General features: G+C 41.9%; 1 protein-coding gene across 1 annotated transcript; it reads right to left on the bottom strand.

The window, feature by feature from the left end:
• Positions 1–416: 416 nt before the first annotated feature.
• On the bottom strand, positions 417–19,975 carry RFC4 (replication factor C subunit 4). The gene is made up of 11 exons (XM_065411008.1): positions 19,913–19,975; positions 19,456–19,606; positions 17,895–17,973; positions 11,758–11,837; positions 8,902–9,021; positions 7,865–8,008; positions 7,470–7,590; positions 6,021–6,146; positions 3,874–3,954; positions 2,549–2,665; positions 417–822 (listed from the first exon to the last, which is right to left on the bottom strand). Exons 2-11 carry the CDS (start codon positions 19,587–19,589, stop codon positions 727–729), a joined length of 1,098 nt encoding a protein of 365 aa, XP_065267080.1. The 5' UTR covers positions 19,590–19,606; positions 19,913–19,975; the 3' UTR covers positions 417–726.
• Between the last annotated feature and the right edge of the window lie 5,877 nt (positions 19,976–25,852).

Genomic DNA, 25,852 nt, shown 5'->3' with positions numbered 1-25,852 from the left:
TATTTTATACAAGGAAACGTATAATTTCACCCCACAGAGTTATGTTTTCAAGTGGTAGGTCTCTCTTCAACTCTATTAAAGGGGCATCTACTCCTTCCGTCAGGGTGCAGGGTTTTAAAAAATTAGAGGGGGCAGTTGTCTTCTCAATACAGGTTAAAACTAAACATTGTATTTAAGACTTTTGTTTCTGTCACTGTTGGTAAACAGTTTAAGTAACATTTAAGGAGTTTGCATAGTGGTGTGTCAGACCAGCACCCCACCATTCAAGTGTATAATGAAGTGACTGATATAATTAATACCCTACAGCATCTTTAGCTGCTATGATGAGTTAGAAATCTGCACTGTCTTCCAAAGACTGTACAAACACTCCACACACCATATTTTGAAAAAGTTTTATTTTTTTTTAATTTCCAAGACCCCCACCACTATGAGATGACAGCAAGTACTAGAGCTCAATTAGTGGCATCCAGCCCCTGCTCATTCTTCATCCAGCTGTTTCTTTCAAGCCCTCTGAATTGTGAGGTGTAGCTACAAGTGTGAAGCCTTGATTATGTCAAAATAGCAAGTGTTCAGTTCCTAGAATGAGTTTTTCAGTTGTTTGGCAGTCTATTACAAAACCACAAAAATAAATGTACAGATTGCTGTTTTGAGAGAGCAGTAACATCAATAAAGCAATCTGAAGATCAGAACTGAGAAATTAAGCTGGCACAATTTCTCCCTGAAGAACTAGCCATTCTGAGTTAGCTGCTGCATCACAACGGCACAGAGACTGATCAATTGCAAGTACTCATCTGCACCATCTGTCAAGCATTTGTCTACCTCCTGCAAATAGAGAGACAAGTTATAAACAATCCCTTTAAAATTGGACAGAGGTTTTCAGTGCTTTGACACTAAGTTTGGAGAGGTAGTAGCTATGCAAAAAGCCAGATAAGTTTTCCCACTGAGAACTGGCATTTCTACTGAGATTCATGAATGTGAAGATTTGTAGCTTGAAGTGGAGCTGCACCTGTGTTTCCTGCACCATCCCATCACGTAGGCAACAGTGGGCAGACAGAGGAAGTGGGCATTCACCCACGAAAGCTTATGCTCCAATACATCTGTTAGTCTTAAAGGTGCCACAGGACCCTCTGTTGCTTTTTACAGATCCAGACTAACACGGCTACCCGTCTGATACTCTAAAAGTTAAGTTTCTCAATGCTACTGATAATTTGTAAAGGTTTGAGGTCTGTGGTGGAAGATGCCAAGAACCTCAGCACTTTTCCTCCTTCTTACAGCAAAGAGCTTTTTAAAAAATTAACAAAAAGGCCCTTACTACAACTCAAATTCAGATTCTGGGGTTCCCATGAACAGTCCCCACACTGCCACAGGTGCATCTTCATCAACTGTAGCAAGGGGAACACAGAACTTTGAACCAGTGTTCCCTCTAATTTTTCCCACACGTGTGGAATTAATTTTGTTATGTGCACCAATTTTGTTATGATACATCACCTCCATATTGATGCACATAACAAAATTCATGTGGCGGGGGTGGGGCCGAGGGGTTTGGAGTGTGGGAGGGGGCTCAGGGCTGGGGTGTGAGGTCACCAGCTGGGGGTGTGGGCTCTGTGGTGGGGCCAGGGATGAGGGGTTTGGGGTTCAGGCTGCCCTGGGGCTACAGTGGAGAGAGAACTCCCCCCAGCTCTCTCTCCCTGCAACAGCACCTGGGCTGGTGGGGAGAGCTGGGGCTGCAGGAGAGGTGCCCCTTCCCCAGCAGGTCCAGGCCAGGGTTGATTTGGGGCCAGGGGAGGGGCACCCCTCCCCCAGCCGCGGCAAGTCCCGGACAGGCGGGTTCCCTGAACGCCTGCATGGCACTCAATAGGCTGCTGCACGGCCACGAACCCATGCAGGGTTCCCTGTTAGGCAAGAGAGCAAGCCACAACTTATGTAGTTTCTGGGGAACTGACACAGGAGTTAATCAACCCAAGGGAAGAGGCATTCGGTCCAAATCAACAGAAAGTTTAAAAGACATCCTTTACCTTGGTCTCTTCTCATTTATCTACTGTAGAGAGAAATCTCTATTTGGGGATTTCTCAAGAGGTATATTTGAAGAAATGATTAGCTCAATATTTGTCTCATGAGAAGTAGTTTAGCCTTTTTATAATCAAGAAGGGGCACAAGATATCTCAAGTTGCCAGAACACAGGAAAGTCTCCTGTTCATTTACATTCCTATAGAGATGGCTACTTAACTTGCACATTTATGTCCTCTCAATGCGTCTAAACACGCCAAACTTTTTAGGGAAAATGTACCAATTTGACCAAATTAAGAATTCATCGACATCAACCAGCACCTCAACACCTTTTCAGCCTAATGCAATTTGGTAAGCTCCAGGCTGACAGTATTTATGTAGAACATGATACTGAATGAGACGCAAACAGCTGTGGTGCGCACAGGATCAACCCAGAGTTACGTATTTTGGGGGAGGGGCGGGGGAAAGGAAGCATGGGTAAAAGTACCAGTACTAGTTAACTGCTGCACTAATAGATGAAATCAAGTTAATGGAGACTTACAGCAAGTTTCTCTGCAATAATAGATTTCTGCTGGTCAGTGAGATCCTCTCTCTCAACAATATCATCATGAAGCTGGTTTACAAGCTGAGCAGCAGCATACCCTTCATTTATCAGATTCTGTAACAGGAAAGGAGGAATGGAAACAAGGTAGCATTAGTCTGAATTTAAAGCTTTTAAGTAGTAGTAGAAGATGACATGAGGGTGGGGACAAGTATCATTTAAAGTGACACTATCAAATCATTAAGACCACTTCGAAGCTGTGAAGTCTATTAAGGAGATGCATAATAAAGAGAAAAGGGGACCCCCTCCCCTGTCATACTCCTGCCATTCCTATGACACACCCTCCCTCGATCATGGACTGCCTAGTGACTGGGCCCCCTTTAAATGTGACTTCTACCTCAAAGTGCTGAGGAACTAAAATCTACTTTAAAAATACATGACCTAGCAGAGTTAGATTTATTTTTTATCTTAACCTATATACAGATCGTTTGTTTTTTCTTCTAGTGAAGTGTATTCTAGTGCATTCACTGCAGTTTGCCAGCTAGGCTTACCCATAGCGTTCCATAGAGAAAATGAAACACTGAAGGTACTCTCCACAGATTAGACATTTACACCAGCAATTCTTGCGGTACACACTAAATACTATTTCTAGAAGATATGAATGAGATAGTGATGTCTAAAAAGTGTTTGTGGCAATCAGCAGAAGATGAATTTGCTGAAATCATAGATTTCAGAATGGCCATACTGGGTCAGACCAAAGGTCCATCTAGCCCAGTATCCTGTCTTCCAACAGTGGCCAACACCAGGTGCTTCAGAGGGAATGAACCGAACAAGTAATCAAGTGATCTATCCCCTGTCGCCCATTTCCAGCTTCTGGCAAACAAAGGCTAGGGACACTTCAGACCATTACCCTTTTTGGGTACACAGTCTTCAGCAGATCCAAGAAGAGCTGAGTTTGCCTCACAAAAATTCTTATTCTCCACAACTGAGCAGGACACCTTCATATATTCAGTTTAACTCAGGAGAAGTCCATAGTCAAGTTAGCAGGGAAAGATTTCTTGTCACCTTAAAAAAGTGCTCTCCTTCAGATCAAGGCTTAGGTCACTGGACTGACTAATGTCAGGAAGCTTGTATTACATTTGCACCATAATTGGCCTCAGCAAATAGTCTTCAATTTCAACCTGCTAACAGGAGTGCTATTATTTAAGTTTATCCCCTACAGCTAGCTCAGAGCCAACAGCACATCATTTAAAAACCAAAACCTCACACGTAAATGGTTTTGAATTCACACTACAGAATGAGAGAAAACATGCGAGCAACTCTACCTTAACTACAGTTTCCAGTTTTTCAAAAGAGCCACTTTGACAGGCAGATAGCAGTCCATCAATTGTTTCCTTAGGGACAACCTACAACAGAAGTGACAAATACAAAGCATGCACATACTGTCCAGGTCTCTGGGTGCAATTTACAACTTAAAAACTTTAAAAGTTAACAGCTGACTAAGCCATGACCCAAGGTCACCACCAGAACAGTAAGTATAGACTCAGAAACAACGCTACAGCTAGTTACCAGAACTGTCCTTACATAGATAAAATGTTTCCCCACCCCCCACCAGCTTCTCTCAGGCAAAGGTTGAGCAAACAAATAGGTTTGGTATTAAGATCATATGAGATGGGGATAAGTATGCATTGATATTGGTATTTTGTTGTTGATATTTTAGCGTGACTACGTGGAGCACCTATTAACAAATGGATCAGTCTTTATACATTTTTCTAGGGTCCTATGGTCTAGGAGAACAGCAAATTAGTTTCTACCATGTTAATCAGCATGGATGTGTGAAAACAAGCAATTAAAATTAGCCTGAAGCAACTAGATGATCAATCAGCAAATCAGAAGAGAGGAGAACTGTTACAACAGATTAAGTCATTTAACTCAGAAAGCACTGTTAGCTTTTCCTTTGGACACATTATTCCTGCAGACTGAAACTGCACACCTTTTTTCTTCACTAATGGAATTTCTTTGGAAGTCTCCAGTACCAAGGCTACCACTAGTCTGCAACAGTAACATATGAACAAGATCTTAAATATATTACTTAGATGCAAATTAGGTTCCTCTGATTTTTAGCAGATTATGTTGTAACTGAAGCTTTATGCTCACAGGAGCACAAACATTAATTGGAGGGTTTTCCCCCATCATCAATTTCAACTGGATGTTATTTTGAAAGTGGAAGTTGAAAGTGAAAGTTCAGCCATTTTTGCATAGCTGGAGAGGTAAAAAACTAATTATCTTCTATGAAGTTGACCGGAGGGAAAAAAGATTTATTTAAACACGACTTGAAAAACATGCACAGAAAGCAGTTCTGTTCCCTTCCTCTCAAAAGACAAAAATGCATGGCTCCAGAAGGGCTAGTGAAATTGTGCTAGGAGGGTAGCACATATAACACAAATACCAAGTGTCCAATATGAATATCTCAGCTCCTCTCCGCTCTTATTCTAAGATTCCTTGCTTGAGAAGATGTGTTATTTTGCCATAGCAACACTTTCATACTGAAATTTAAGTAAGCTGGTCTTCCCTCAAGTTTCTACTGTTCCTGTCAGCATTACCTAGCTAGTTATCCTAGATAAATAAATTGCTACAGAGCAAAAGCCACACAGGTATTTACAGGGACACTGTCAGCTTGTCTAAGGCTAGGTCTACACTACAGCGGGGGTCCGACCTAAGATACGCAACTTCAGCTACGTGAATACCGTAGCTGAAGTTGCGTATTTTAGGTCGGCTTACCTGGCTGTGAGGACGGGGGAAAGTCGACCGCTGCCGCGCTGCCGCCGACTCCGCTGCCGCCTCTTGCCGTGGTGGATTTCCGGAGTCGACGGCAGAGCGATCAGGGATCGATTTTATCGCGTCTTCACTAGACGCGGTAAGTCGATCCCCGATAGACCGATTGCTACCCGCCGGATCGGCGGGTAGTGAAGACAAGCCCTAAGTTAAACAAGAACTAGAATGGTTCTTTGAGCCATTCCCCTGCAGTATTTCCAAACCAAACTTTGCAGCACTGTGCTACTGCATGAGAACCTGAAAGTGCAATTAGTTCAAATGCCCAACCTAAATGATGCGCAAAAAATAAAGTGCATAATTGATTAAAGTAATTTGTATTTAAAAATTCAGTTTTAATAATCTAAAGGTAATAATCTAACACTTAAGTGAAAAATACTTAATTTTTCTGTTTGCAAAATATCCCTGAAGTTACCACTAAATGCAGGTACTTGTCATTTGACAACTGTAGACTAAGAATTTTGCAACGTTCTTCATAATTAAATTAATTTTGCATATTAAGTGTAGAATCTTACATAAGGGACAAATAGGAGTAAAATCAGTTACTGAAATCAACAAGTTTACATAGTCACTTTTCTGACCATAACCACACTGTCACAGGAAAAACTAAACAAAACCATGTATCATTATGATAGCCTACCCCTGCAATTTCGGTGACAACCTTCTCTGTGATCTCTTTCCCACCTGTTAATCGAGTAGCACTTTGAAGAAATGTGATTGCTTTTCTTAAGTCTCCTTCTGACACTTGAACAAGACAAGACATTGCCTGAGGAATAGTGAGAAAAGCAACAAATTATATTTTAATTGTTAGTTAAAAATCAAGTACACTTTGTGGGCAAAAGTGATTAAAAAAATATCATGTGACACCCAAGGCTGCAGACAGAAAGTAGTATGCAGGAAGTCACAAAGCAACCTTTAACATTTCATATAAATACCAGAGATGTATGTATGTATGTACTTCGCACGTAAGGTAAGCAGAATGCTGTGTCTACAAGCTCACAGTAGAAAGCAATCATCAGGAAAACCTGATCTTGTATTAATGAATAGAGGGCTGAGCACCCTGCAAGTTACTCCTGTCTTGTAGCTGAAGTGAGGCCAAAGAGGGAAATGGACAATTAAACACCTCTTTTGCATGGTAGGGATCATGCTTAACACATGTCTCAGACTAGTCTCCTCCCATGCCCTATCCCCTTTTTAACCATCTGTCTCTCAAGTTACGAGAGCTGCTGCACAAGAGAACTGAATTTTCCACTCAGTGCAAAGAATTATACCTAATGCTTACTCATGGGCACAACAGTAAGGTTTAGTCTTCACTTACATGGGTTGGAGCATATTCCCTGCTGCACACACTCCCCCAGAGCAGTCAAATCAAATCCAGTATCTATTCCAGACATATGTTCACCTTAACCAACATTTGCTTCAATACAAGGATGTAACAAGCATGACATCAGCTGGCTGTATAGTCAGCTTGAGCAGAAAACTAGTGTTAAGGAAAGAGTGCTTATTATACCAGGTAATTTGTTCTTGATATTCTAAAACTATAGTTCTGCATGAATTTAAGTGAATTCAGAGGGTTTTCATTTTGAAGCAAATTTATGAAGGTTTCTAAACCAAGTATAGTGGAGCTATAAGTCAGATAGGAGTAGTAGTAATTCTTTGGATGTTACCTATGTTAGCTAGTATAAAAAATTCACATGGGAAACACAAAGCTTGATAGTCAGAAGTGAAATCCAGGATGTATTCATCAATACACATTCATCCTGTATTTTCTATTTAAAATTAACAACTTCATATTGATATTGTGACCATTTTAGGTTGTAACATGGCTTCACTTTAGTGGACTGAGCATAGAGCCAGAAACTCAGACTGTTCTAATCCTTGTTCTGACAGACTTTTCTCTGGCCTTGGTCATTGAAACTGTTACCCCATGTGTGTAGTTAGGATAATACTAAAATTAGCTCATGTACTATGTTTAGTAATAGCTATAACCAAGCAGAACGGGCATGGGTAGTGCCTATTTACTCCTTTCACTGCAATGTAATTATGCACTCAATAAAGCAATGAATCTATACAGTGACCATAAAGCTACCTCATTGCTAACTTTCACATTTTCCTTTTCAGAAACAGCCCATAGTCTCTGCTGTTGGATTTTATCAGTCAGGGGCTTGAAACGGAATTTGGAGCATCGAGATGTTAAGGGTTCAATTATTCTAGAAGAAAGGAGGAAGGAAAAAATATTGATGAGTCTGTGCAGAGAACTCCTCAGGAATCTATCAGCTTAGATTACTACAGCAGTAAAGCAAAATAGAGTTTCAAATTGCAACACCTTAGTGATAAAAAATGAATTACAGATTAAACCCTTCAGATTTGTTAGATCTTGTATTTCCACAGCTGGAGAGCTAACTCCTCTCAAACTACAAGTTAAATACAAAGGTTTGCAGTAGTAGAGACAAAACCTGGGAAGGCAAAGAAAACCACACAAACCTGCTGATGTAATTACAAATAAGGCAGAAGCGTGTAGTTTTAGATTCTTTCTCCATAGTGCGTCTCAAGGCTGCCTGAGCGGCTGAAGTCATGGAGTCTGCTTCATCCAGGATCACAATCTTAAAAGGAGGACAAACCTTACCACTAAAAAAATAAATGCCCATCATCCAATTAAAACGGAGTTCATTGTTTTCAAGTATAACGTGCATTAATATTTAAAAGTCAAAGCTTGTTGCACAGTACTACCACTATCGATAGGTAATATTAGACGAGCAGATGTAAAGTGGTATGTATTACCTTTCGCTTATCTACCATTTGCCAAAGGACTAGCAGTTATAAGGAGGGGCAATTAATATTTTCACAAATACTTTCTGATCTCCAAGCCTGACACTTGAGAACACTGCAAGATTCCTCTGCTGAAATTCTTATTCATGCTTTCAATTGCTTCCTATAAATAGTTTATGCAATTCCTTCTTTTGCAGGCTTCCTTAATCCCTATGGGATCTTCTAAAATTTACAGATTACAATGGCAGGCTCATCTCAGTACATGATATGGGACGATTTCTCCTTCCAGCTAGTCTTGGGCTTCTGTTACCTCTAGTTAATCACACACTCTTTTGCTCCTTCATCCATATGGGCCTCTCCCCAGCCCCAGAATCTCCTTAACTAATTATCAACTGACACAGATTTTGTCTGAGATAGCTTGTGATTTTTTTAATCACAATGTATAAAATTTGTTCCTACACTAGTTATTCACTCATTCAACATTTGCTGTCACATACACTGAATTACCAAATCTACAAGACTAGTTTTTTTGGAATTGCATCCACTCTCCATACAAATTCTCCCCGGTGACTTTAGGGCAAGTTGCACATGGGTATCAAGGGGAAGACCCTTTGGCCTGCAGTTTTGCTCTAATTTCAGTTATTCTATAGTGACTCAAAGCTTAAGTCTGCAATTAAAATTAACCTAAATAAATCTGACACTTCATTGAGAAATACAATCCATCAGATAGTTGGCTTTAATCTCTTGCTTACTCTGAACGACTTCCAGACACCGTTAGCTGAGCAAATGTCTTCACTTTCTCTCGAATCACTTGTATTCCACGTTCATCAGAAGCATTTAACTCAAGAACTCTCTGTCGGAACAATTCGGGTCTGTGAAGAGTTCAAAACATGTTGCATGAGCCGCTAACTCTTGTAATTCCTTATTAACAAGCAAGTGACTCGATTAGTCTCTAAATATCTACATGGGGAATATTTAATAATAGGCTCTTCAATCCAGCAAAGAAAGGTATAACACAATCTAATGGCTGGAAGTTGAAGCGAGACAAATTCAGACTGGAAATAAGGTAAATATTTTTTAATGGTGAGAGTAATTAATCACTGAAACAATTTACCAAGGGTTGTGGTGGATTCTCCATCACTGACAATTTTAAAATTAAGATTGGATGTTCTTCTAAAAAGTATGCTCTAACAATTATTTTGGGGAAGAAGTTCTATGGACTGTGTTATACAGGAGGTCAGACTAGATGATCACAGTGGTCTCTTCTGGCATTAGAATCTACAAGTTCCCCGGTAATCATTCAGGTTTGTGAGGATTTTAATCTGTAGTATTCTTATTAATGCTGCTTTACAGTAACTATCTTGCTAACGGCAGAGTATATGTTAAGAGTTCATTAAAATTCTGGTCCTGCAAAGGTCTAGAATTCCATAATCTAGTTTATACCGATGGCTTCTGATTTTCAGTTTTAACACACACCAATAAACTCCCCCCCCCCATAAAAAAAATGAAATCTGTGTTTACACAGTAAACACCAAAAAGCATCTGAAATGGTCACTTGTATCTAAGGTCTCATCTACATGCAGCATTAATGAGGACTGGGGTTGTGATTTCTAAAGCACACTAATATGTTGTGCATTAATTGGTCTGTGTAGACCCTGCTGGTGCGCACTAAAGGTTCCCTAGTGTGCTTCAAAATAAGTGCTTGAAACAGTAATACGTTAAAGCGCACTAGGAATCATTACAAAGATTGTTTGTTACAGAATATACAAAGAGCCCCAAAATCTGTGCTTTCTGGACATCTACATAAAACTCAAATTGCTAATAAACCCCAAAAATCTGAAAACAGAAGCCCTATTTATACCAAGAACCTTGTCCCCTAGACTATGGAAAAACTGAAACATGAAGTCACACTGCTGCTCCAGGCAAAAACATTGAGCGAGCATTCAAGGTCAAGGACACTTGATTTTTCGGTGCCATGGCTATTTCCACAAATATTCTGTAAATCAAATTGTACAGTAACTTGTAAAATCCTCTGTTGCAGCCACCAACCGTGCTCTGCAGCTGTCATGCTTCCAGGAGCTATGCTGCTAGAAGATTTAATTTGATACAGAAAGTGCAACTAAAACAGGACATCAGTCACAACAGGCCACTTTAGCCAAGAAAGAACAACAGTTGTAAGGTTCCAGAACCTGAAACATCTATGCTTCAGAAAGAGTTTGAATACAAATTAGGAGTTTTCTTCCTAGTGTTAACTTAGATTATTGGTAGTTCTTTCTCCTCCTACACCGTGGAATTTGGATAAATAAAAAGAACAAAAGATGCTATTTAACTCACACAAGAATTCAACTTCAGCAGTGCTCCTGGGGGGGGGGGGGGGGGTTGCGCACTCCGGCAGATCAAAGCAAGTTCGATATAACGCGGTTTCACCTATAACGCGGTAAGATTTTTTGGCTCCCGAGGACAGCGTTATATCGAAGTAGAGGTGTAGTTAAGATTCCTGTGGCATTAGATTTGAACGCAGGTCAGCCAAGCCTCTTATTTTAGTTATAACCCTTTCAAAAAAATCATCTCATCACACAAAAGCCACAAAAAAGGAATCAATTAATGTACACAGAATTTAAGGAAAAAGAGAACATGCCACATTATCTGCTGTATCACAAGTTTTTAAAAGAATGTTCAAAAGCAATTACCCTCCTCCTCTTCCCCACCCTCAGATCTTTCCCATAGTCACCCCATTAAGAGTTTAGCTCAATAAAAGTTTCACAACACCCTATGAGATAGGGAGGGTGGGGTGGGGTGGGGTAGGGAAGAGAAGGCAAGGCAACTGTGGTACAGTGACTGGGAATCAGTAGACGTGGGTTCTATTTCTACCTCAGACTCCCAGGCAAGCCACAACCTGCACCTTAGTTTCCCCAGCTGTACAATGGCAAGAACAACAACATTGATCCATTTTTGTTAAGTGCATTGAGATCTACAGATTAGAACTTGTAGTGCATTTTAATACTAAGGATTTCTGTTTTTACCTGTGTGTAAACATTAAAAATAAATAAATCAATCTTCAGTTTCACTAGGGTTTATACAGAATGTTAAATCAGAAAACAATAAAATGAAGAAGCCACATAGGTTCACCATTGTTAAAGGGGGATGGTTGCATGATTTGAATCACAGCACTGACTGAGGCTTCATCAATAGAGAGCATAGTCAGAGTCCAATGACATGATCAGACAGTAGAAAAACCCTGGTGTGAACACAGAGTGGTGTAACAGACAAGTATACACAGGTATGAGAAAATCTTTCAAAGTGAGGAGGATTTCCAGACAGAAGTGGATCACCGCAAAGAAACTCCCATCCCTGCTCTCTCCCTTAATATAGCATCAGATGTTTTACTTAAGTGGTTTAGTGTTAAATGTAATATTGTGGGGAGGGAAATCTGTTATCACCAAGAATTACAAGTTTGGAATACACAAGCACCAAAGAGAAGGCTCAACTCAAAATTAGATTCTTATAGACTAGAACACCACAAAAACTGGATCAGGTAGTGACTAAAAGTGTCACAGGACAGCAAGCTTTTGGAACACTTACATAAATGCAGTTAAATTCCAACTTACCCATAGAGTTCTCTGGCTAATGCCAAAATAGTAGAAGTCTTTCCTGTTCCAGGTGGGCCATAAAACAAGAGATTGGGAAGCTGTAGTCACAGAAAAGGGGTGATTTACAGCACAAGTCATTAATTCAAAATATTTAATGTATAGAAATTTCACTTCACCCTTATTCTACTATTGAACTCCCAACAAAGCGTAGAGAGAAATGGGACTGGATGGCTGTGCTATACAAAGCCTTTCAACATCTAGGTCATTAGGCACTGTAGGTAACAGTCAAAAAAAACAAGCCACCCCCTGTTATTGATAAGGCCATGTGAACTAACACACGTTCTATCAAAACGGATACCCTCACTCAGGGGGGTAACTTGGATACAGTGCCTCCAGGTCAGGATTGAGGCCCACTGCTATGACAGTATGGGGGAGGTTTGCAATGACTCTACCTGGAATGTAGCTACCATGGGCTGCTTGTTTTATGCACTTATGCAGGTTTTTTTGCCCTAGGACACAAGAGTCCCTTCCAGCCCACAGCAAACAACAAAAGGCTGAGCTTCTCAGTCAGACTTGATATTTGTAGTCCCAAATACATTTTCTATTTTTTTTTTTATTAAAGATAGATGCTTTGTAACAAAGAAATCTATTCCACAGAACTAAAATGTTTAACAGTTAAAAGAAAGATTTGAAATTCCCATAATTAAAGTATAGAAGCTACTGCAGATAGAAAGGAAACAGTAAAAACAAAAACAAAAAAATACAAAGCAGCAATGAAGATTTACAGGGTAAATAAGTATTCCTGCCAACTACCGAGCAGGATTTGGTGTCTTTTACTGATTTGGCAAACCTATTTAGTAACAGTCATTTCTCTCTTCTAATGGCTAATATGTAGACTGAAATAAGTACATAGCAAGTCTTCTATGTAGTGATAATAGATCTGCACACAGTAAAACCATGTATTTAAATATAGACATTTATATAAAGCTTCAAACGCTTCAGTGTATATGAAAAACAACTAATTTTATAGGTTGAATTCAGATACCATGTTAAAACTTTTTAGGAGGGGACGCTTTTTTAAAGATACAGTAAATTTTTATATATAAATAAAACGGAGCATGAAACATGTAACCCCTCATCTCCTCTAAAAAGGACACTGTCTAGAAGTTATGTCTGACAGATTCCAGAGGTTATACATAAACACAATATATACTAAGAAATTAACAGCTTAAGCTTAGCTCAAATTTAAGACTAAACACCCTTTTTACATGTTTGATCATCTACCAGAATTGTCAACATCCTCCAGAATGTTTTAGGATTGTACTGAGAAGGGGAAACATCATGAGTGTTAGTTCTCATAAGCGAATAGCAGACGACACATTAGATAAGAGCACTGTATTGGCAGGCAGACACTTTGCAGAGCTTTGTGTTGGAGATGTACACAATAACTTGACCCCAAATCACTAATCCATTCCCTGCTAGTCCTGTGAATAGGCTTTAGTAAGAGTTTTAATGAGATTCCATGTTTGACTAATTCCACTTAAATACACTAAATCCATACTCTAGACTGTTTGTGCTTCATTTTCACATCAAAATCACCACCAGCATTTACACTTCTGCCTTACAAAGTATATCTAATCCTTTATATAACTTAATGGCAGTATTTTTGTCAGAACTGTAACTTGATCCAACCACACAGTTTTCAACACTTGCCAGTGGTAAGCTGTAGGCATCTTATCCTGATTATGGGAAGGTTACAGCTACATATCATAATGCAAACCCTAAGTCTGTTTCAGAAAGTTTCTCTCACAGCATGTTCTAAAGAGCTGGACAAGAGGAGATGAAAACTGAAATGGCTGGCAGCTCTACGATGAGCCTTCTAATAAGCAGCCTCCAGAGACCCAGTTAGAGCACTGAGCATGCCAGAATATTATGGCTTACATTAATTATTCTTACCCAGGCCAGGCACTGCAATGATGGCAAAGAAACGACTTAAGACCTCGAAGATAGAAACAAAGTGCATGCACCACAACTAGTTAGGCTCAGCCCTCTGCAAGTCACTATAAATTGAGGTTGCTGGGGGGGGGGGGGGGGGGGTATGTCTGACTTAGCTCTCAAATGGATTCAGAGACCACTGGTGGTCTATAAAGTGCTGGCTAGTCACATGGCGCCAGTTCTCATTACCTAAAAACCACATTACATCTGGGAAGTAGTCAACTTTACCACAGATTATGTTATGTGACAACAAATGGGAAGGGAAGTGCCCACAAAACCATTTTGTTATTTAGACGCAGTCCACATTAAGTTTGAGGACTCCTGATCTAGTTATTCTTGTATCCACCACATAGCAGTACTGACTGGCAGCATGGGATGGAGAGAGTAACAGCCGTACGTGGCCAGGAAAGTCATTTGAGAGGCATGCCTCCGAATTCACTGGGATCCAGTCTGGAACAAACATCAGCCATCTCAGGCTTTGGTTTAAATAATTCAGAAGAGTCTTTTATTGCAGTGTTATATCTTTGCTTATTTTAGGGAAGTGAACAGTTCAAAGTAAGAATTGCCAAGTTTTGTTAATTCTGAAACTAAAGCTACTTAAAATGATTTTGCCCTCTAATGGTTTACTGGTTTTAAGCAGTGCAACTACAACAAAATATAAAACCTATAACTATAAATAGGAGTTATACTTCAGCCTTTCAACACTGATGTACTAGGATCATAATCCCAGAAACCTAGCTGGTCAAAAAGCCATAAAGAATTTAAATAGCGTTGATCAAAATAGAACTGCCCAACCCAGCACCTAAGTAACATTCTGCACTGCAGGATCAGTATTATAACAAGAAGTGACAGCATTTCATTTCTCATTAACATTAACAGGTCCTAAATAACATTACAATTGTATTGAGTATATTTACTAAAATATGGTAGAATGGCTACTAGATTTGAAGAGCATTAACTATACTCACCTGAAAGTATGAGTTACTGGCATATATTAAAGAACATACTTCTTTAGTCCATCACACTGGTTTTACACAATTGTAAACTATTTGTGCGGCTTAATTTGTTTTACAATTTATTTATTTTCAAAAAATAGGATGTCACATGTGACATGGATTAAATTGATCATTTCAGAAATATTTATAAAATTGGCCAAGAATGGAATTCTAGACAGTGAAAGGGAATGAAATAGGATATAAAAGCTTTCACCCTCCACGTTGCCAATTCAAGTAGCACCCAAGGGAAAAGTCATTACAATTCAAAACCTTTTTGAAAAATGCGGAAAACATTTTATTCAGTATAATTCCTAGTGAATATGTCCACATCATAAAAGACAACTTCAAACCAATATCTCGGTCAGTCATTTAAGAATCATTAGTGGATCATAAAAATGAAATTATCCTCTCAATTCTAAGTGATCTTTATCTAGAACTTCACTGAGGCAGGAAAAGGTTGTCTGTGTGGGGAGGATGAGACTATCCCAGACCCAAAGCCCTGCTGGCTACACTTTCATATTCTTTTTACTTGTTTCCTGAAACACCAGGTAGAAGAAAAATGGCAACTGTTCATATAGAACATCACAGCATTTTGTAGTTAACCTCAGCAATGCGACATACATGCAAATTCAAATGGATCCTCTTCACAGCACCTTACAAGTTACTTCTGTTTAACTACTTGTGTTTTAAAAAACCCTCAAGAACTGCTCTCTCTTTTCTCACAATTTATTCTAGATCTATACTTCAGTAAGATGTCAATACCTTTAAGCTTTCTTTGCTATTTAAGTGGTTTTAGTAAAACTATTTAATGCTTCTAAGGGAGGCTAATAAATTAAAAATTACTAGAAGTACATTTATACAAGTTTGTTTGTTTTAAAGTAAACTGCTTTTCCCTCTGCAGCAAATGTTTTAAAGTTTAACGTTCAACAGTACAGAATATAGCTAGGTAAGAACATCAAGGTAGCTGAGGTTCTTCCAATCTTGTACAGTAACTCCTCACTTAAAGTTGTCCCGGTTAACGCTGTTTCCTTGTTACGTTGCTGATCAATTAGGGAACATGTTCGTTTAAAGTTGTGCAATGCTCCCTTCCAACGTCATTTGGCAGCCACCTGCTTTGTCCAATGCTTGCAGGAAGAGCAGCCCGTTGCAGCTAGCTGGTGGGGGTTTGGAACCAGGGTGGACCAGCAGCGCCCTCCCCCCCCCCCCCCCATCAGCTCCCCGCTCCCCTAAGTTCCCTGTGCAGCAGCTGCCCAGCAGGCTAGCAATTGCAGCTGTCCCTCCCCCCACTGCCATATGCTGCTCCTGCCCTTTGCCTTGGAGCTGCTCCCTGAGACTCCTGCTTGCTGTGCGGGGGGGGAGGGGAGGAAGAAGGGGGCTAATGTCAGGGTGTCCCCCTTCCCCCTGCTCACCCCATCTTCCCTAGAGCGGGGGGGGGGGGGGGAGACACATGACAGGGCTCAGGACGGAGGGAGCTTGCTGGCAGCAGCTGCAGTCTCAGCAAGCTGATCTAATGAACAAGGTGTGTGTCTCTGTCTGCAATGCTGTCTCCCCTCCCTCCATTCCTGCTGCCTTGTAGGGTGTGAGAGTTAACCCTTGAGGGCTCAGCCAATTGCTAGTTCATCATTTAGCAGTAAGGCATTCCCTGGGAAATATCCCACCCTCTGACTCCTCCACCTCAACCAAGCTTCACAATCATCATCACTGTATACCAGTATTAAATTGATTGTTTAAAACTTATACTGTGTGTGTAGTCTTGTCTGGTGGAAAAAAAATTCCCTGGAACCTAACCCCCTCATTTACATTAATTCTTATGGGGAAATTGGATTCGCTTAACATCGTTTTGCTTAAAGTCGCGTTTTTCAGGAACGTAACTACAATGTTAAGTGAGGAGTTACTGTATGATTATGATGACAGAAACTGATGAGAGAGCACCAATCAGTAAAGCTTCCAAGTTACACCACAGAGCTGCTGATTTTAGAATTGCTAGAAAGCTGAAAATGTCAGAAACACAGAATCATAGAAATATAGGGTTGGAAGGGACCTCAAGAAGCCATCATAATTAGAATTTTTTTTCCTAATATCTAACCTAAATCTCCCTTGCTGCAAGTTAAGCCCATTACTTCTTGTCCTATCTTCACTGGACATGGAGAACATTGATCACAATCCTCTTTATAATACCGGAAGACTTATCAGGTCCCCCCCTCAGTCTTCTCTTCTCAAGACTAAATATGCCCCGTTTTTAAACCTTCCTCATACGGCAGCTTTTCTAAACCTTTTATCATTTTCGTTGCTTTCCTCTGGACTCTTTCCAATTTGTCCACATCATTCCTAAACTGTGGAGCCCAGCTGGGGCCTCACCAGTGCGGAGTACAGCAGAACAATTACCTCCTGTGTCTTACATACAACAATCCTGTTAGGATTCTGGGGCTTATTAGCAGCCTTTTTTGCAGCTGTATCACATTGACCTTCATATTCAGTTTGGGGTCCACTATAATTCCCAGATCCATTTCAGCAGTACTACCACTTAGACAGATATTCCCCATTTTGTAGTTGTGCATTTGATTTTTCCTTCCTAAGTGAAGTATTTTGCATTTGTCTTTATTGAATTTCACCTTGTTGAATTCTGACAAACTGAAGAATTGATCTTGGTCATTTTGAATTTTAAATCTGTCCTTCAAAGTGCTTTCAACCCCTCCTAGCTTGCAGGGCCGTAGCAACAAAGAACATGGCCCCCTCCGAACATATGTCCGGGCGGGGCCCCTTACAATGCAGAAACTGGAATGCGGTATTTATTTTGCCACTTTTAGGGGCCCCCTTCCTTGCGGGGCCCCCTCCGGTCGGAGGGCGCTCACTACGCCTCTGCTAGCTTGATATCGCCTCAAATTTTATAAGCATATTCTACTTCAGTGGTTCTCAAATGTTTTGTATTGGTGACCCCTTTCACACAGCAAGCCTCTGAGTGCAACCTCCCCTGTGCATGGTGGGGCTGGGGACCGTCACCCCACTAGATACGCCCTCCCAATTTTACAGCAAGCTATTGATAACTACTCTGAGTACGATACTCGTAAGTCAGCAGCACATAAAACTAGGTTCTGTAGCAGCAGAGAACATCAGAATTTTGTCTTGAACATGCTATGATTGATTAAATGCCTTTGTTACACTCACATCAGCTCCCTCTAAGGATTTTTTCAGTACAGCAACAACTTCCTCTTGGAATGCAACTTCATCCACACACTTCGGACGACTAGATGAAAACACAGTTAAGTGCATTTTAGTATCTGCTAAAAATTCTCAATATCACTTTCACCCCAAAATGAATGTTTTCCTTATAGGTTTCAGGGGGGGAGGTTATGAAAAGCTTTGTAAGACAGTGACTGGGCAATTGTGTACAATGCCTCTAAACTGTGTACTTGTGGCACCTTAGAGACTAACAAATTTATTAGAGCATAAGCTTTCGTGGGCTACAGCCCACTTCTTCGGATGCATATATATGTAGCCCACGAAAGCTTATGCTCTAATAAATTTGTTAGTCTCTAAGGTGCCACAAGTACTCCTGTTCTTTTTGCGGATACAGACTAACACGGCTGCTCCTCTGAAATCTAAACTGTGTAGCATCTTGCACAAAAATGCTAAAGTTACCCAGTTTCTCAGGTAGATGCCAGTCTAGCTATACTGTACACAGAAGTACTTTCAGAAGCACAACTACATTTTAGAATCTAGAACAGCTTTGCTGCTTGGAAGGCTGGTGCAAAACCTTATTAAAAAACACTGCATAGTTTGTGTCTTGATAAAATGCAGTTATGGTAAGAGCAACATGAGTGCATGTGCAAAAAAAAAAAAAAAAAAACCCACCACCCCCCACCTTACTGCTCCGTGTATCAAAGGCGCTGTCTGCACTGACAAAACCTTTTACGCCCATCAGCACTGCACAGACATACACTTGCAGGTAGGCAAGGTGGATTCTACTTAGTTATTAATTTACATTCGGACCGAAGAGTTTCTGATGATTTGAGAAGCACAGAGAACTGGGCTCAATTTTCAACTTGCAACACTGACGGGGGGGGAAGCACCGTTAAGTTCTACACTGAGGAAGATTTCCCATGAATGTCACTGAGCGTGGAAGAATGAAAAGAGATTCCCAAAAATAACAGGAGTACTTGTGGCACCTTAGAGACTAACAAATTTATTAGAGCATAAGCTTTCGTGGGCTACAACCCACTTCTTCGGATGCATATAGAGTGAAACATATATTGAGGAGATATATATATACACACATACAGAGAGCATGAACAACTCCCACCTGTTCATGCTCTCTGTATGTGTGTATATATATATATCTCCTCAATATATGTTTCACTCTATATGCATCCGAAGAAGTGGGTTGTAGCCCACGAAAGCTTATGCTCTAATAAATTTGTTAGTCTCTAAGGTGCCACAAGTACTCCTGTTATTTTTGCGGATACAGACTAACACAGCTGCTACTCTGAAACCAGAGATTCCCAGTTTTTCCAGTCCTTTTTTCTCAGAAGCAAGCGCAGGTACCTCACAGCTACATTCTTCCATAGTCAACACAACAGCTCTAGTGCAGCTACACACTCTGCGCTGCACACTTCAAGGGCCCTTCCACCCCACTCCCTCAGGGGGAAATGTCTCTCAGCCCTGCAGATACCATTCGCTACCAGCAGCTGCTGCAAATCAGACCCCGCCCCCGCCGAAAAGCTCTTACTATTTCTCCACCCAAGGGATGGGTTTGAGTCTCTTGCCCTCGCCGCTAGCTCCTGCGGCGGCAGCCGTCCCTCGCTCCTTGGAGGCTGGCGCTTTGGTGCTGATGGAGGACGGGCCTTTCAGAAACGCCTGCATAGCTGCTGCTTGTCACCCTGCAGCGAGAGCACCAGGCACTTCGTCACCCCCCCGTCACCCCCACGGCCCCGAGAGCAGCGCCCCGGAGCCCCGCCCTGAGGAGACGGGCAGGAGGAAGAGGCTGCGAACGGGATGAAGGCAGGAGGCAGCCCCGCGTCCACCCCACCACCAAGGAGGGGGACAGGCCCTGGGCCCGCCACTGCCCCTCACCCACCCCGGTGGGGGGGTGGCGGCCCCTCGGATTCCCCTCCCAGGAGGAAAAGTGGCCACCCCAAGCGACCAGCTCAGCCCCCCTCTGAGGCCTCCCACGCCAGAGGACCTACCCTTACAGCAGTAACAGCCCAACTCCCGCCAACCCGCGCTTATTTTTATACGGGGGTGGGGCCACTTCCGCTTCCGCCTGAGAGGACCGCCCCGAGAGTGCGGGGAGAAGTAACCATAGAGATTGAGCCGCGGCGCCGAGTTATTGGTTTAGGCCAGGGCGACGCAGCTACGGTACGTGATTGGATGGCCTCAGGCGCTGTCCCTGATTGCCTTCAACCAACATGGCGGAGGGCAGCGTCGGCGCGTGCGGCGCGCATGCGCATAGCACCAAGCTGACTAAATATGGCGGGTCAGGGGACCCTGGTGTCTTTGCCTGAAGGAGACGTTGCGAAGATGGTGTGGCGGGTGTTGGGGCTTTGATCTCTTTCCTGCTACCGCCCTGTCAGGCGTGTCTTCTATATGAGGGCATTGGGGAGGGGGTACACGATGTAACATGGGGAAGGGGAAAGAGGTGGGAGACCCACGGGGTTCAATGCCCGCCTCCACCGTGTGTGACCTGGGGCAAGGCAGAGGCACCTGCCCCTCTCCCCCATGTGTACAGCGGGGGTAATAATGCTTCCCTACCTCACAGCCAGTTGTGGGGTTACATACATTAAAGACTGTGAAGCGCTTTGAGAGCCACTGATGAAAAGCACTAGAATAATATAATGGAGATATCCTATCTCCTAGAACTGGCAGGGACCTTGAAAGGTCATTGAGTCCAGCCCCCTACCTTCACCAGCAGGACCAAGTACTGATTTTGCCCCAGATCCCTAAGTGGCCCCCTAGAGGGGGGGAGGGATAGAAATATACCGTGTGGTTAGAGAAACTAGGTGGTGAGATAATTTTCTTTTATTGGACCAACTTCCGTTAGCGAGAGAGACAAGCATTAGTGCCTGCTAGACGCTAAAAATCATGGCCTGAGCAGAGACTCCGGATTGTGGCATATCACAACAATCTGTAACCCACTTACCCCTTTTTTTTTGCACAACTGCAGGGGTATTCACGGACCACTCTGCCTTGCATGATCCCTTTGAATACGTGCTAACTACTTATGCTAAACAATCTGTTGCACCCAGGAGCGGCGCCAGGGTTTTTGGCGCCCTAGGTGGGGGTCCTTCTGCGCTCCCAGTCGTCGGCAATTCTGCGGCGGGGGGTCCTTCCGCGCTCCCGGTCTTCGCGGCACTTCGGCGGCGGGTCCCGGAGCGAGTGAAGGACCCGCACCAGAATTGCCGCCGAAGACCCGGAGTGCGGAAGGACCCCCCGCCGCCGAATTGCCACCAAGGGCGGCAAAATGCCGCCCCCCAAATCCTGGTGCCCTAGGCGACCGCCTAGGTCGCCTAAATGAAAGCGCCGGCCCTGGTTGCACCATGCATTTAGCTGTGACGCTGGGAAGTACCTTTCCCAGACCTGAAGAAGAGCTCTGTGTGGCTCAAAAGTTTGTCTCTCTCACCAACAGCTGTTGATCCAATAAAAGATATTACCTCACCCACCTTGTTTCTCTAATATAAGAAATAGGTATTATTATTACATGAGCAGTGTTTGAGCAATGCCATCTTGTTACAGCAAAGGCACGCTCCTGTGCAGTGCCACACACCATCCTGCTGAAAGGGCACGTTCCTACTTGGAGCTGCAGTGGGCCCAGCTTCCCCTAGAAGGGCATTTTCTCTGGACATGCCATGATGGGGCCGTGCCTCAGTGGGTCTGCAGCATGACACATAGGCTTACACCCGCATCGTGCTATGACATTAACACCCAGGCCTCCTTGGCACAAAGGGACACTGCTGTATGATACTAGGATGTTGCCACAAAACGGTGGTGCATCCTCTCGTAATGTATGGGCAAGGCCAGGCTTGTGATTAATTGTTTTTCCATTGGGAGCACATTTCAAAAGTGGGGGCCTGCTATGGAGAAAGTTGTATTGTGAATTGCATCCTGTATCATGGATCCTGTTTTGATGGGCACTATGCAAGCATTCATAATAAACATATTATCAAAATTTACCATGAGTGGAATATCACTTTTTGTACAGTTTCCTATGAAAAAAACAACTCTAATTTTGATTAAGAAGGATGATCTCAGTTGAAAATATAAAATAAAAAATGTAAACAAAGACTGCAACTACAATGGGGATGAAATGCTGTTTCTTACAAGGGGACGCTATCAACTTGAAATACTGTCCATTTAAAGAAAGTGAGCTAAAATGTATATTAGGTCTTATGCCTGGCCCTATGTGCCTCTGATTATGTGTGATTTTACAATCATTTATTTATTTAATAACCTTCTATACTGCTGCTCTGTGAAAGACCCACACAGATAACAGTGAAAACTCATGGACAGATTATACACAAAATGCTACCAAATGCACAAAACAAACTGACAATTAAAAAAAAAAATCTGTTCTAGTAATCTGAAAGTACAACAAAATTAGGAGGAAAACTTATCAGACAAATAATTTGTAAATTGATATGGCAGTGCCCCTTTAAGGACAAAAATGCATCCCAGCATTCTTGTTAGTCATTACATATACCCACGTTTTGGTGCTATTGATGGCTTCATTTTATGCTTCCACATATCTGAGCTGTGCATATATTGATCAAACAATGCAGCTGTTACATATTGATTAGCTTACAGGCTGTGATATATTATACCTAGAGAGTCAGTTGCTGTTGTGATTGAATGGGCGGCTTTAAGGTTGATTGCAGATGTATTGTTTTACTAGTCATACCAAGATATTGCTGAAAACAAGGCACAAGACAGCACGTGGCCTGGGTGGCAACAAAAGTAATCATTCAGAATTGGAACTGTACAAAGGAGGAAAGTAGACCTGGAAACAGTCTCTATGGCAACTAAAAAACAGTTATTAGAAAAGACACTGCAGGAAAGACATTAAACTGAAAGTGAATTATTCTACTGAGGAAAGAAGGCTATAATTTTGTTTGGGCAATTTGAAATAAATCGTTTCCTGTTATCTGGCACGGTAGCTACATCCACTACTAAATCAGTTGAAATCCAGATCACAGCCTTGCTAACAACAGATATTCATATTTGTAACAATTGAAGTTGCTTGGTGCTATTGAGCTGGTTAACATTGTTCTCTATTTTCTTTCTGATAGTAAGTATAGTGTTGTTTATACCCTCTATATGGTGATTATATTTGGTACATTGACACTATGGTAAAAGCACCTTAAAAATGCCCAAGATACATAAAGAATTTACTACATTCAGCTAGTTTTATTTCTGTAACTATATGAAACTGCATTTATTTTGCACCTACCTGCATGATCTCTTTGGCTGTACACTATCCAGTCTACTCAATGGGGCTACTTCACAGATTCCAGTTTATGGACTAGATGAACCTCAGGTTTGATGCAATATGGCAATTCCTATATTCCTATATAACAAAAATAACCACAATCCTGACTCCAAACTGTTCCCTTTCCCCCTTTGCTATGGATCAGGTAAAAGCAGGAATTGAAAATAACTTTTGCTATATTCTGTCTTGGACCTATGACCATCTTATGTCCAGAGTTAGAATCATAGAATATCAGAGTTGGAAGGGACTTCAAGAAGTCATCTAGTCTAACCCCCTGCTCAAAGCAGGACCAATCCCCAGACAGATTTTTGCCCTAGATCTCCTCCTCAAGGATTGAGTTTATAACCCTGGGTTTAGCAGGCCAATGCTCAAACCACTGAGCTATCCCTCCCCAACTTAAAGAACAGAGAGCTGATGCCTAGGATTTCCAGTGATATAGACAACATTTTTATCTAGTCCTGTCAGCACAGAAGAGAGGGTAGGCCTTACATACAACTGTAACACCCAGATGCGTAGAAAAGCTAGGTTAGATGAATTTTAAATTCTAATCATTTGGTCAAGCTCCAACATGTGCTGGACTTGTTCACTAAGGCACTATACACGTGTGTTCAATTCTCTAAGATGTGGCATAAACAGAATACATTATGATGTGATGTGGCATAAAAGTTTCATTGGTATTCGGTAGGGATGATCAATCAGTCATGTGTGGCCTTAACCTGAGATTGCAGCCATTCCAAACTCATTCCAATCAAACATTTCCCACACCACATATACATATTTATAAAGACATGTAAAACAATGAGATAGTGAACACCAAGGAATTGATGTTGGTTGTGTGCCTGAATAGACACCCAAACACAATTGAAGGCAACCTTCACACCACTCTGGCTCTCCAGCCAGTTCTGATACCCAGTAACTTCCAAACACTTGTACTTACCCAACCATTCCTGACAGCCCCAGCTGTCCTCCCTGCCTCTTCCTCTTTTTACACCACCTGGGGGCTCATAAGCTGTAGCTGCCTCAGGCCTTTGTCTTTTAACCCTTATCTCTACAAAGAGAGGCCAAGCCAGGAAGTCTGGTCTCCCTCCTGAGTCTCAGTCACATTTCCCTTCAGGTGGTAGATGCAGCACTTCTCCAATCAGCACAAAGGAGACTCTAGGTCACAACCTATAGGTACCTTCTTCAGGGTGATCACTTGTTACATCTGAGAGGAGGGATGGTCCGGCAGTTAGGGTGCTGACACTTGGGAGACCTGTGTTAAATCCCCTGCTCTGCCACAGACTTCCTGGGTGACTTTGGGCAAGACACACAGCCTCTCTGTGCCTCAGTTACAAATCTGTATCTCACAAGGGCATTGTGAGGATAACCACATTCAAGATATTGAGATGCCCAGGTTATAGGGGCTATACGAGTACCTAAGATAACCAGTACAATGGCTGTGTCTTTAGGACTCAACCTGGCCCTTAAAATTAAAGGGACACTTTAATTTTTGCCCAAAATTCAGGCTTTGTCCAGAAAGAGGGAAAGAGATGGGCGTGGGGTTTTTGAAAAACTGAAGGTGAATAAAAAGGTTTATATAGAATTAAAAAAAAAAAAGAAAACAGGTTTATTTAGATTTTAGCTTTTGTGTGCTGAAAACCAAGATTTTTTAGCAATATGGTAGTGCACAAGACCAGACAGTGATACTGACTGGTCACTTTTCAATGTCCAAGCTGAGGGAAGTGCAAACAGTGAATGAACGGTATAAACCATGGTGAAAAGTATTGTTATGCTGGCGGTTTGATGAAACCTCATTTAAGCTGGTGGGTGTAATACCTGTCATTCATTCAGGATATATGTAAGAAGTAGTTTAACTCCTTTTGGAATAAAATAGATTAAACCAGAAGAGCCACTGCCTAAAACACAGGTCACACACAAGGTGGATCAGGAGCTGAGCTACGTGGGCAGAGGGGTTTCACTTGGGACTCAGTACAAATGCAGAGAGCTAGGTATTGTTTGGTGGAGCTGTGTATGCATGTGAGGAGAAACAACACAGAAGCAGACAGAGGAGGTATCAAAAAGCCAAAGACAGCCAAAGAAGCACTTGTAGCATGACCCTGAGAGAAAGCTAGCAGAGAGCTTTTGGGGTAGCATCCTGGCTCAAAAGAGGCTTGGAATATTGAGTAATGAAACTTTCTCTTGTTGAAATAACAGGAGTACTTGTGGCACCTTAGAGACTAACAAATTTATTAGAGCATAAGCTTTCGTGGGCTACAACCCACTTCTTCGGATGATATGCATCCGAAGAAGTGGGTTGTAGCCCACGAAAGCTTATGCTCTAATAAATTTGTTAGTCTCTAAGGTGCCACAAGTACTCCTGTTATTTTTGCGGATACAGACTAACACGGCTGCTACTCTGAAACCTTTCTCTTGTTGGTTGATTCTTACTGCATTCAGGGAAATAGGACTTTGTGTGCATTCTTTGTAAATAAATAGGATTGCATCAAAGAAATGGCTGACTCATCATCAATTTCTCCCCCTAACAGAAACAACCTGTAAAACCCTGGACATTGGCTAACTGGTCAGGTCAAAATTATTTAGTTCCTGTAGTGGCCACAATGTGGCAGGTGCTTCCCAGACAGACTAGAAGGCCCAGTCCCTGACC

This window comes from Emys orbicularis, chromosome 9 (assembly GCF_028017835.1).
Source record: "Emys orbicularis isolate rEmyOrb1 chromosome 9, rEmyOrb1.hap1, whole genome shotgun sequence".
NCBI lineage: Eukaryota > Metazoa > Chordata > Testudines > Emydidae > Emys > Emys orbicularis.
The sequence above is the reverse complement of the archived record's forward strand: the minus strand, read 5'-3'. Positions and strand labels throughout refer to the sequence as shown.